Consider the following 13,990-nt stretch of genomic DNA (forward strand, 5'->3'; position numbering starts at 1 on the left):
TGTTGTGTCTCTGTGTGTTCAGTTTCCATTTTATCAGGACACTGGTCAGAGTGGATTACAGGCCCACTTTAAAAGTCTCATTTTACTAAATCACCTCTTTTAAAGGTCCTATCCCCAAATAGCGCCACGTTCTGAAGTACTGGCAGTAGGGACATAGGAATTTTGGGGGGAGATGATTCAGTTCGTAACAATGCTAAAGCAAAGTAATGCATGCTATTGCAGGAAAATCATAATACACAATAAAGAATAAAGGAAAATTACTGGATTCAAACTTAGCTTTTCACTCATAAATGAGTGAGATTATGCAGTCACCCTATACCAATCTATTTTCCTTGGAGAGACTCCCAGAGGTGAATAACTGAGAGGGTATAAATATTTTGAAGACTCTAGGCACGTATTACCAAATTGGCTCCTGGAAAATTCTCATTTAAAACTCTGCTCAATTATGAGCCCCAGAAAGAACGGAAAGAATCTGGAGCATTGGCCTCTTGTTTGGTGGTGGTTGTTGCTTAAGCACGTTAGCAATCAAAGATTGAAAGTTGAAACATTGAAAGAAGAATTAGGAGCATGGGGAATATTGCTAAGACATTGGTTATCATCCTCATTCCACCTCAACTTTAAATAAAAGTGAATGACGTAAAAAAATCACTTGCCTGTTTGAAAGGGGAGATAAGGCGTGGGGCTGCTGCTCTTGCATTGGTGGCAGCTGCCTCACACATGGGTCCTTGCACACTCTACTTAAGGAGTGACGACTGATTGAGTTATATGACCTTCTGTTGATATCCACCTATTAGGAATTTTCTGAGTTATGTTTCTTCATTATGGTTATTACGTATTCATCCTGTATTTTAATTTGTAATCGACCTCTCTAACCTGGAGAATACCAGGCCCACAAGCTCTCCTTGTTAAGCATCTCTGAAAGCTTCCCTAAGTCCACCTCCAAAAGTACATGACTGTCGTCACCTGGGATCTTTTAAAGCTGACCAACGAGGGCTGCTGCCTGCATGTTTCCCTGAACTTGAGGGGCTTCTTAATATAATGTGGATTCATTCATTAATTAAAGCAGTTTTCCCTTTTCACTGGTGTGGTGGGCATGAAAGTGGGCCACTCAGAGGTCCTGCTGTGGGGAGGACACCCGATTTCCCACCTGCATCTGCCTAGGCATTCACACCGAGGCCACACCTCCTTGGACTGCTCTCAGCCGGCGACTGCGCGTGGCAGTGGTAGTACAGGCCCATCTCTGACGGTGCAGGACTTCTTTAACAGCTGACTTAGGACTCCGCACTAGTCTGCCCAAACCTTTATTAGGTCTGCCCTGCTGTCTACCCAGTCCTACCTCCTTCTCGTTCTCCTTCACGGAGTTCAGACCTGCACCCCAGTCTGATGACTTGCCTTAACTTGTCTGGCTCCCTCCTAGTGGTATGCTATTAGTTTGTGAGGGCAACTATCAATTTCTTAGGAATTTTGTGAGCTGGTTATTAAATGCAGACATTATTAAAAGTAAATTACACATGGGCCAGTTCTGATGGCCTAGTGATTAAAGTTCAGCGCTCACTGCTTCAGCAGCCTGAGTTTGGTTCCCAGCCCCAGAACCATACCACCTGTCTGTCAGTTGCCATGCTGTGGTGGCGGCTCACATAGAAGAACTAGAAGCACTTAAAATTAGGATATTCAGCCACGCACTGGGGCTTTGGGGAGGAAAAAAATGTAAATTATACAAACTTATAATTAGTTAAATTATATGAAAAAGACAAGAACTATGGAAAATTCATCACTGCCTAATTATTTTACTACATTTCACAGTAATCTATGCTCTTCAGGTTATGTAGCTCTCTGATATCTGTATGGCGACAGTACTATGTGATGGGGTGCTATGGCCATACATCTCTTCTCAACTCATCTCCACTGATGTCATGTTGGTAACTTGGGGTAGACCATGGTGGGACTATTTACATCAGGAGAGTTGGCAAACACTATAATATAAACACTATAGAGGCTTGATTTATTCTTTTGTTCATTGTCTAGACAAAAGATTTGTCCTTAGGCCAAATCTAAGCAGTTGCTTGTTTTTGCAAATAAATTTTTATTGGAATATAGCCCTGCCTATTTGTTTACATATTGTCTCAGTCTGCTTTCACACAACAATGGCAGAGTTGAGTAATTGCAACAAGACCACATGGCCCCCAAAATATTTACTACCTCGTCCTTTATAGAAAGTATTTGTTGACCCCTCATCTAGACTTAAGAAAGTGATGGAGAAAATCTTAATGCAGATTAAATTTAGAAGTGTGATGTGTCCATAGCTATTACATTGTGAAGAAGAATAACAAAAACAACAAAAATTGTGGAAATATTCTTCCAGTACTTGAAAACTAGTATCTTTAATGATCTGATTTATTTGCTGAATTGGATAGTAATTAAGCCTTTATTCTCAGTCTGATTTTGTAGAATCATGGTTGAATTGCAACCATACGTTGGCTATAGATACAGCAGGTTGACAAAAACCAATAAAAGCATACTGTGAGAATCAGTTGGCTATATGGAATTTACAATAAACAGCATTGTGTATTTTCTTATCACAGGCATCCTCCCTTATCCTCAGGGTTTGTGTTCCAAGACCCGCGGTGGATAACTGAAACCATGGATAGTACTGAAGCCTATATCTACCATGTTTTTCCTATACATACATACCTATGATAAAGTTTAGCTTATAAATTAGGCACAGTAACAGATTAACAATAATAATTGATAACACAATAGCATAATTATGACACTATACTGTAATAAAAGTTACCATAGATTTTAGCAACCTCCGGATAGTGTTTTTTTCTTTCCTTATTAAGCTGAGAACTTTTACCATTTCACTTAAAGGATGCACTTTATGGCTTCTCTTTGTCATGTCAAAATTGCCAGCATCACTACTCTTGTGCTTTGGGGCCATTATTAAGTAAAATAAGGGTTATTTGAACACAAACATTGACACTGAGACAGTCAATCTGATAACTGAGATGGATACTGAGTGACTAAGGGGCGGGTAGCGTGTGCAGTGTGGATCCACTGGACAGAGGGAGGATTCACGTCCTGGTCAGGACAGAGCGGGACGGCACGAGATTTCATTATGCTACGCAGAATGGTGTGCAATTTAAAACTTATGAATTGTTTATTTCTGGAATTTTCCATTTACTATTTTTGGACTGTGGTTGATGTCAGGTAACTGAAACTGAGGAAAGTGGAATCACAGATGAGGGGGGCTATTGTATTTTTAAATTGTGTACTACACATCCTTTACACCAGTAAAATTTGTACTAAACTTATGGATGAATATACGTGTATACATTTTTCCTGCAGAGATCCAGTTGTTATATATTTAAAGCACAGTACAACATCCTCCTTATTTTTCTCTCACAGGTGCTTCCCCCAGTAAGTCTCACACTTATCTAATCTGGCCTTGCCCTCTGCTGCCTAGAGGACCTGAATTAACACATTTAGAATGACGAGTTTATTCCAGCAACAGAATTTAGGAACCGGGGTTTATGACACATTTATTCACTTTTTATAGCAGTTATGTCACTATTTATTGCCAGATGGTGAGGGATTCAGGGCTCTATCTACCCAAGTTCCCCTTAAACCCTGTTTTATGAATATTTAGATTGTTTGCTGCCCCCTTCTGATCAATATCTTTCATCACTGTGTTGCTTCCATTTATCTTCAGGTTCTCAGTAAACTGCTGAGTACAAGTGCATATGTGGACTTTTTATTTTGTAGGAAGAAAGGCCAGTATGAGGAAGATAATGCTGGAAAATTGATGTACTGACTCAGACGGCAGAGGAGCAATGCAATATCATTAAGCGAACATGTTTTCCTTAAGCTTAGTAATATTGACCTCACTTTTCAAATAGAAACCAAACAATGTTTACTATTTATTGTTCCAGATTTATTCGACTTGTGGAGGAGTTGCAGTCAATATCTAGAAACATAGATTCTCCTTAACAAGTATAGGGTTTGACTAGAAAGCAGGGCATTTTTTGTGAGGTTCTTAAGCCAGAATCGTAATGTCTTTACTCGGAAACAGTGAAGATCAATTGGGAACATAAATAGGTTTTTTCTATCACATTCTAGGCACAAAATATATGTGTCAGTTTGGGTCCTCCAAGGATCTAATTTGGAGGAACCACCCATGAAAAATAAAGTGGGGAAGGAACTGTAGTGGTAAGGGACAGCCTTCTGACTTCCATCCTGGTCTGACAGCTGTGAAAGGAGAGAGGGAAGGAAGGAGGGCCTGGATGGGAAGAGCCCACACCAAGCACAGTTCTGAGAAAGTTGGGGCTGGGCTGAGGGGGAGGCCCTGAGCACAGCTGCCCACCTGAGGAGGGCTGTGGTGCAGGAACTGCCCAGGACTGGTACCTCTGCCATATTCATCATTGGCCAGGAGCAGTCAGGGGTAAGTGTGGCCTCAGCTTGGAGGCAACGGCAGATCCAGAAAGGCAGCAGCTGGAGCTCTCAGTCAGCTGTGCTCCCACTGCAAGTTGTCTTGAAGGAGCCCGAGCAGAGCACTTCTGTGGCTCCCCCAATAAGTAACAGAGAGTAGTGAAATAAGCCCTGTCACCAGGAACTGACGGTTCACTGAGCTCCTGATTCTCATCTCGGATCTCTGTGCTACAATCTTAACCTCTGCTCTTTTGTTTAATATGAAGGTCAGATGGTGACTGTGCTGCCCCTGCTCCTGCACAGGAACGCACATGCCTTCACAGCAGTCTCTCTGTGGTAACGGATAGAGGGGCCTGATCCTGGTTTCCCTGTGACCTGCTGCCCTCCAGCGGGTCTGCTCGTGACTCAGCCCAGGCTGGCGGCCTCAGCAGGCCCATGTGACCAACTCAGCTCACCAGCCACATTCCCCACCCCTCAGTTTGAATGAAAAGTTGAACTAAAATTTTTCTCACTGATTATTCTTTGTAGACTAAGTCTTATCTTATAAAAAGTTTGAATAATGATTTCCTCTGACTGGGAGGTGATAAGGTGGATATTTGGTGCCTGCAGCTGAAAGCATCCTGAATGACAGTTGACAGGCAGGAATCGGAACAGAGGGAGGCGAGTGGGTGAGGCTGCTAAATCCTTCTCCCCACTCAAGCCCACCAGATTTAGTGTCGACCTGGCACTGTGAGTTCTGCTAAATTCTGAAGAGGTAGTTTGAAGACTGTACTTCTGGCAGTCAACTGTTATTTTTTCGTATAAGCACTGTGCAGCTTCTCAGTTACAGTTACAGGCTGGCGTTTAGATTTAGGTGTCCATATAATTTACCGTGTAAACTGAACAGATCTGAAAATTAAAGGGAGTGCAATCCATAATTATAATGGAACGACAGGTGTAACCCTGGACCGTCCCAACAAACCAGGGGGTTTGGTCATCACACCTACACTGCCCTTGACTTGTCTCAAATTGCCTCAGTCAGTTATTTGCAAACAGTTTGCAACTCCTCCAGGGGACCAAGCCCATCCCTGCTGTGTTACTTCTTTGTGGCCAGACTCAGAGAGTAAGGGGTTTCCAGCTCTGGAGCCTTGTGTCTCACCTCCAGGCCCTCTGCCAGGTACACCAGTCACCAGGGTAAAGGGATTCTCTGCAGCTCTGGTTGCTTTCCTCCCAGTCAGTGAACCTGCCGGTGAGTGCTTATGTGCATGCCCACAGCAAAACACCTGTTTCCACTCACACAGCTTTGGCTCAAGTCCTTGAGAGTCAGTGCAGCAGGGAGAGAGGAATAAGGCAATACTGGCTTTGTCCTATCAGCAAAGAGGTTGGTGGAAAATTTGAGGTTTTTGTCTTCTACTGCTCACTTAGAACATTTCTTGATTGCACAGTGATGTGAATCTGTCTTTTACAAATGGAGGTTAGAATAAAAGAGTGAGTGAGTGTTCTGTGTTTGTTGGGCGTGTATGCTTGTGTGTACTGGCATTTGGGGAGGCACAGCCCGCGGGGCTGAAAAGGCGCCCTGGGGTCCGTGGCACTCCCTGGTCTGCAGTGCACCGGGAGATGACTCTGTTAGGGCAGTGTTTCAGACCGTTTGCTCAAATCTGCAGGATTTGAGCAAATGTTCCAACTTTCTGGTTTTGGTTTGAAAACGTCTGGTTCATCTGAGATATATGTGGATGGTTTTTTTGTTTTATTTTTGTTTTTTAGCAAAAATAACAAAACCACTAGGTTTTCTTTCATTGTTTACCAAATTAAGGAGGCTGTTGGGTTTTTATTCACAGTTATTAAGGGCAACAGCTCTGGTAAGTGAGACAGGACTAGAGCAGGGACCATAGGAAGCTTCCTCTGCTCCTGGGCCCCTTGATCTTGCTCTGCTCTGAGCAGAGCGGTGGCTCTGTCCACGTCTTTGAGTGTTCATTTGGGGGACACAATGATGAAATGTTTCAGGATAAGCACATTTTGAAGATTTAGTCTCTTGGCTATAGAAGGAAGAGAAAAGTGCTCCAGCCTTTGAAGGGGGTCATTTCTGGGGCAAGTGGGAGCCTGGAGAATTAATGTATTTGTTCTATGGACTATTATAGGTTGCCTTTTTTAAAGATTTTTTTTCCTAATTATAAAATGGCGCAGTAACATTGTAGAAACTTTGGAAAAAATAGGAGAGCACATACACACAACATCTGCCATTCTACCAGTCAAAATAACCTTGGTATCTCTGTATTTTCTTCTAATATTTTTCCTAAACATACAGATAGATTGTATATATATTTTGACAAATATCAGATAATATTGCAAATTTTGCTTTTAGTTCTGCATCCCAGGGCTTCTGGAAAGGAGGATGCAGTACAGGGCCAATGCTGGGACCTGGCTCTCAGTGAGCTTGTGGGTCAGGACTGGGGGAGGAAGATGGCAGGGACCACGCCACTGACTCTCCTCGCTCCCCTGGCACCTGCAGGACTGGATGCTCTAGCATGTGACTCTTCTAGCCAGTAGAGAAGCCTGGTTTTGCTCGACAGACAACCAGGAATGCAGCTGAAATGACACCCGAGCTCTTCTCTGGGGAAGAGGTTATTTCTCCCCAGGGGCTTAAGAAAGGTTTTTAGAAGTCAATGTTGGTTCAACACATGTGAATTACACATGTTTTCAGCTCAGAAATGTGGAGGCACCGTGTCTTGCTGTCCAGCAGAACACACAGCTGCCACTTGTGAGTGGACATCTTAGCAACAGACAGCCTGGCTGGGCTGTTCCCTTTTTAGGGACAGGGAATCTGGACAGTCCCGGAAGAGCTGAGCTGAGCTGTCTACTTCAAGGTGCTGTGTGTGGGAGGGCAGGGGCTGGCCCTTTCAGTCAAACTGATGTTGACACATGTGACACGTCTTCTCGTAAAAGTAAATGTTCCCGTCTCAGCAGACTCCTTTGGTTAGAACAACAAGTTCACTTGGCAGTGAGGGGAAGACTACATTATCCTTCCTCCAAGAATCTGAATATGTATCATCTCAGACATGGGCTCTCTCACACTTACACATATCTGTTGACCTAACCCTGAAACTTAGTGTAACTTCATGTGCTGGGGATGGCAAAAGGGATGGAGTAAGGAAGAGATTTTTTGAGTTTATCAAAATATAAATAATGGAACCTCATTTTTGTTTATATAAAAAAAGGCTCCTTCATGTCTGTGTCTGTGGTTCTCAATCAGGGATGACTTTGCCCTCCAGGGAACCTTTGGCCAAGTCAGGTTGTTTTCAGTTGTTGCAATGGGGGAGAGGAGTCCTACACATGTCTAACATTTTGAGGGATGCTGCTAAACATCTTGCAAAGCACAGGATATCCCCCATAAGAAAGAATTATAAGGCCCTAAATGTCAATGGCGCTCAGGTTGAGAAACCCTGGTATACATGGTGGCAAGTCTGAGTGAGTGGATGAATCAGTCATGTCTTTAATTTTCTATATTTTATCATATTTTGACATCTTAAAAAGCTTGGTGGCCAGGAAATAAATGCCCTTCCCGGTGCTAACGCTTTCTTAGAAATAGCAAAGGGCTTGGATTCAAGCAGGTCAACCAATCCCAAGTCTGTGACCCCACCCACCTCGTTATCTACCTCTGACACATGAAGCCATAATTCCCCTTCCTGAAATCATGCCAGGGCCAGGCCAGGTGCCAGACAACTAGAGACCACATCTACAGCCCAGAGCCTTCAGAAACTACTCAAACCAGCCAGCCGTAAGCTGGTTACTCTGCCCTGCTTTGTCTTTCTCTTGGAAATGCTAATAAAGTCTGTCCCTTAGACTTTCCCCTTGCTTTTGCCACCTGGCCAAGACCCGATGCTTCCGCTGTGGCCCTGCATGGTGTGTGGTGACCCTTCTCTGAGACCTATGAGTATAACAAACTTTTTCCTTCCAGGCCTCATTCTCCTTCTTCTTGTGGCTGCACCAGCTTGACCATACCACATCCAACATCTTCATTCTTAGAACAGCGAGCTCCCCATGTTCACATCTGGTATATTTCTGAGGAAATCTACTTTAAAAAAAATAGAAGAGAAACAATCCACCTACCTTTTCAGGACGCTCCTTCCCTGGCGATCTTCCTCCAGCTCCCGGTAACAAGTCTGTTTGCTAATTTCTTTTTCCCAGAAGCTTTCGAGCTCGTGACAAGTTCCACAGCAGAAGACTTCACGACGGATGTATTGATTGTTCATCCCCTGAAAAATAAAAGAGAAAACAAATCCCAGTCCTTCAGATAAAGCCACTCTACTTTTGGAGGCATGAAAGAAAGATGAGTTTGAATCCAGACACTGTCAGTTACACATTTTGTGACTGTAGACAAATCAGACGGTGACTATGATTTTGTTTCCTCAACTACAAATAGAATAATAATGGTTATGTCAGAAAATATTGTGAAAAATTCTGACATGAACTAAGATAAAAAGACTATCTAATAATCCTTCCAGATTACCTGATTCGATAAGGGCCTTCCTCTTTCATCATCTTCAAGCTACTTTACAACTCTGTAAATTATGGACAAAACATAGTAGTGCAAACGATTCTTGAACATAGAGATTCAAATAAATTTTGTCCAGTGGAATGCAGTTAATATCCCTGTGGATATCAACCAATTTTCAGCTATTTATCAATTCATCTTAGTATTTCTGATTGCCAGTACATGTGTTTTTTTTGGATTGTCCTTGAATCAGTTGTAATATCTTACTAGTTTTCTCATTAATTCATAAGTTAAATAAAATATTTGACACATGTTCATTTTATATTTGTATGATAATCATGATTTTAGCTTAAAAAATATCCTTGAATAGCCACTTCACAGTTGTGTGTGTATAAAATGACATGGTATATGCAGACACTCTAAACACAATGCACAGCAGATCGTGGTGCTCAGCGAATCCCGTGCTCTTTCCATCCTTCCTCACAGAGTAACAACCACCTGCACCATTTATTGAGCACATAATGTGTGACAGGCATTCCACACACACTGTTGCATTTGATCCTCACTCCAGCTCTGTGAGATGGGTGATGCTACACTCACTGTTCAGAGGAGGAAACTGAGAGATACAACTTGCCTATAGCCTCATGACTGCACAATTCCCTCATAAAAGTGGGAATTTGAACCTCAGTCTGTCAGTCTTCAGAGCGGATGCTCTCTGCTCCGCCAATCCTCATCACAAGAAATGGCTGCGTCCAGCATAAGCTCGTGTGGCATGTGTGTGTACGTCCTATGAAAGTACATGTTTAATACCAAGAAAAGTTGAGATTTTACCTGAACATTGCCCATTTTCCAGATCTTAGTGGCTCTGGCAGGCAGGTAGATGCAAAGGACTGTAAAACAGGTCCCTCTATACCTGCTGGGGAGCACCTGCTCAGAGAGGAGCTTCAGCCCTGGCTGGACAGTGGGAGAGACCCGGCCCTTCACTCCCCCACTGCAGGGTCCCAGGGGTCCCATGAAGCTGGATTGCCCAGGGCCACCAGAGGATTGGAGGTGAGAGAGGAGTTTAGAAAAGGCTTCAAGGAATAACTGAGACAGTTATTATTTTATATTTATAACATGGAATAGGAATTCTATGTTATAGAATTATATTTTATAATATAGAATAACATATTAGAATATAGAATATGTAATTTATAATACAGAGAATAGACTGTTTTATTTATAATATATTTATAATAATAGACTGACATCTGTATCAGAGAGGTGACAAGATGGTAAATGCCCTGAGGCAGGAAGAAGCTTGTTTTTCTGGAACTGAAAGTAGCTGAGTATTCTCTAAAGAATCTTTAAAAATCTGCTTCTCTTGTTTTTCCTCCTAGACCCGTCTTCTAAGCGTCTGGTCGTTTCTGTAGCTACATCTGCCCTGGGCAAAGCTGCGCCTGGAGCGTGAGGGAGCGCGTTTGCGGGAGTGGGTCAGCGTGGGGATGGCAGCCGGTGGCGGCGGGGTGGGAGGACACCTTCCAGAGGGCCTACTACCTACCTCTGCCCGGGGCTTTGAGGTGACTCTCTCTTATTGTCACACACAGCCACGTGCGAGCCAGTTTCCTCCTCTTGTCCGCGCGGCAGCTGATGGAAAGGAGCCGGGGCGCCCTCCGCCGGCCGGTCTCGCTCAGTCCTGGGCCCGAGCAGGGCAGTTTCTTGAAGACAGGGACCAGGTCTTATTTTGTTGCTGTTGTTTTTAGGATCTTGAAGCACATAAAAGGTGCTCAGTTATTCTTCATTAAATTAAATTAAATGACCCCTTTCCAAGTTAATTTTTTCCTGAAAAGAGTTCGCCTGGAAATGGCAACGGCCCCGCTGGAGTGTCTGCGACCCTGAGGGAGGGTCCTCTTGGGAGAGACTTTTGTTCTCTCTGGGGAAGGGAAGCGCTGGCATCCGGTCGCCTCCTGTCGCCCCACAGGGGGCGCGGTCCCCGGGTTGCCGCGAGCTCTGCAGGGCACGGGCCGGGCGCGCTCCCTTCTAAGGGTGTGTGTCCGTTTACGTCCCTTCCTAGGCTAAGAGTCAGGCCGCAGAATCCTGGTAATTCTCAGTCACTTGACACTGAAGGAGTTGTTAACAAAAAAGCATGTGCAGATTTTACCTTTCCTTCGTGGAACGCTGAGGCTTCCTGTGGGTTAGTTCCAGCTCAGGGGCTCTCAGGCCTCTTTCCTGCCGTGACCTCTGCTGTGAAGACGCTGGATGAACTGGGAGCAGGGTGTTAATGCAGAACCCGCAATTCAAGTAGACAGAAGGTAATGCGTGATTTACTCACACCTTCCTTTATTACGAAATTCTCCAAAGAATTTCAAGTTTCTATTAGGTATCTGGTATTCAGAGAAAGGAGAGTTTGGTCAAATAGGTATCCACCGGAATTTTTTTCTTTTCTTGTAATTTAGAATTAACATTTTCTTCTAAAGAGCTTTTCATTAAAACAAAACAAAACAAAAAGAGGCCTGTGCAGGACCACAGACTGCTCCCATCATCGTGTCGTTTCACACCAACTCCATTCGGAAAAGCTGTGGTTTGGACATGCAAGGACAACTTATTCTAGCAGACCCTGTAACTGCATAATTATAAGCTAGCCTAAGAGAAATAGCTGAAAGCAGAGTGGTGTCCACATACTCCAGGAATAGATTAAATCAGGGTGAGACAAAGGAAATCAGTCAGCAGGCTGTGAAGAATCTGATGCACACTGGCTCTGTGTCCTGTTCCCCTAGGGTCGGGAGGATTCTGTTTTTGTGGAGAGCTTGAGTGCAGCGGCTGTGACCTTACGGACGGCTTCAAGAAGGGTCCTGAACTGAGATGTCCTCAGGGGCCAGGCATGTGTCATAAAGGAGTGACACTAGTGGACCTGAGCACCAGGTAGCAGTGGGTACTGCGGTCGTCGGCAGAGCAAGACGTCACACTCAAAAAGGAGTGGAGCACTGTGCTGGGCAAAGAAAAGACAGCTTTTTGCTGGATGCCATCTGAGGGCTCCCTGGCTGCTCAGCTTAAGTGATGTGTTCTCTGTCTACAGCTTTAGCCTGCTGTCTTTCTTTCTTAGCTTTTCTCAAACCCCCTCCCTGTGCTTCCCTGCAGGGCATCCTGGACTATTTCGCTTTCTCCCTTCCTCCTTCCTTCCTACTGAGTCTCTCTGAACAGCCCTTTCCTGCTCTGACCCTGAGCATGCAGATGCCACCCTCCTTGGCCAGGTTTGCTCTTGCAGTCGTACCAGCAGCAGCTGGGATTGGAACTCCCCACTGAGCCACACCTCACTCTCTAAGGGACGTGTGCACACAGCTCCCGCCTGCCAAACACAACTGCCGTCCCTGCCTCATTCGCCAGGGCTGGAGGCTATGCCCTGACAGCCAGGACAGCCAGGGAGCCGAGAAGGAGGACAGAGGACTGTTGTCATTATTGTGACTTTGGACAATAAGTCCTTCACTGCTCTGAGTCCCAGTTTCATTTTCCATGTAGTAGCGATTAAATGTGGTAACACAGAAGAAAGTGCCTACCACACTGCCATCTATCCATTTCCCGAATGTTCACCTGCCAGCAGAGCTCGTGCTTGCCCTCGGGGAACTCCCAGTCTATTGTCCCACCCTTGGTCAGCAATCAAAAATGTTAACTGAATTTGAACCACCATCTCAATAAGTTCTCATTGTCTCTGGTTTATACATAATATTAAATTCCTTGCTTCTTATTGACTCAGGCCTATTTAAGATTTATTTATCTCTGTTTCTGGATTTTCAGCACTAGAAAGCCTTAGACTACAGAGATAAGATGGATGTTTCCCTTCTTGTCCAGGGCCAGCGTTGGACTGCATACACAGGAGCCCGTAGCAAAAGCTCGTGGTGATGAGTTTCACCCCTATATCATTTAGGATGTTGTCTTTGGGAATGTTTGTGGTCGGACCCCATAATCACATTCACTGGGTGATGCCCAACATGTTTGAGAAGTGACTGTCTTACTGAAGCTGCCACTCTGCTCAAGGTTGGACTCAGTCCTCCCAAGTGATTCCACAGCCTGACTGCTCCTTCTGCTGGAAACCTCTGGCAACCTTAAACTTGATCATTTAGGATCATGACAACTTGTAAGAACTTCACTGAGAGGAGATGCACCTTGTGTTTCAGACAGGCTGTGCTGTCCTCCCTCCCTTTAGTGTTTACTTGTTTACATTTTTGCCCATTTACTGTGCTCACCATGAGGAGCACAGTGGTAGCTGGTGTCATCCACTTTGCACCCTCAAGAAACAGAATTGAAAGCAACTTTAGAAAAGCTTTTTAAGGAAAATATCAAAATCAAGCTGGGAGCAGGAAAAATGAAGGGTGTCCAGTTTTCCCTGGGGAGACCGATGGAAAACCCAGCACTGACGGTTGCACCTGCACCTGGTCCAGGCAGAGAAAGGCATCACCTACACACCCTGTGAGTTCGGTGCTGCCCCTTCAGGGGCTCCGATGGGAGTGAAAAGGATTCCTTTCCCAAGTTGCTCTCTTGCTGGAGCCAGGAAGAAGGGAAAGCTGAGTGATCTCCTGTGGGACAGGGGGGTGGTGCTTTTATAATCACAGTAATAAGAAATGGTAAGGAACGTAAAGACATGTAAAGCCACCAGATTCCTGAAGCCTCCTGAGTCACTCTTGGAGATCTTTGAGATTAAACTCCTATTTTTTCCATGAGGGACTTTTCAAACTCAGGTGTCTCCAATCTGTCCTTGTGCAACTGATGTTTTTGTAAACCCAAGTTTAGATCTTCACATTTGCTCCTTTCACATCTCTGCTGACTGCTCTTACCCCATGGTGCGCAGACTGGGCGAGTAGACTTCTCTGGTAAGCGTGTGTGTGCTTTTGATGCCTTTTTAGCTCCCTCTAATCTTGAGATTCCCTAAGAATTTACGGTAATTTCTTTTTCTTGACATTCAGGGAGCTGTGTTTTCCTCCACTCTCAATGGCTCAAAACTCAGAAGCAGCAAATTTAAATAAGCATAGTAGCCAGAAATTCACATAAATGAGTTATTCTGATAATTTCATAATAAACACGTAGGAATAACATCTGCTTCCCCCTCTTTAAAAATAC

The 13,990-nt window shown here is 44.3% G+C and overlaps 1 protein-coding gene across 1 annotated transcript; it reads right to left on the minus strand.

The window, feature by feature from the left end:
- Positions 1–8,510: 8,510 nt before the first annotated feature.
- On the minus strand, positions 8,511–8,657 carry LOC123280071 (protein FAM240B). The gene has a single exon (XM_070495460.1). The coding sequence runs from the start codon at positions 8,655–8,657 to the stop codon at positions 8,511–8,513; it is 147 nt and encodes a 48-aa protein (XP_070351561.1).
- Between the last annotated feature and the right edge of the window lie 5,333 nt (positions 8,658–13,990).

This window comes from Equus asinus, chromosome 23, assembly GCF_041296235.1.
Source record: "Equus asinus isolate D_3611 breed Donkey chromosome 23, EquAss-T2T_v2, whole genome shotgun sequence".
Lineage (NCBI taxonomy): Eukaryota > Metazoa > Chordata > Mammalia > Perissodactyla > Equidae > Equus > Equus asinus.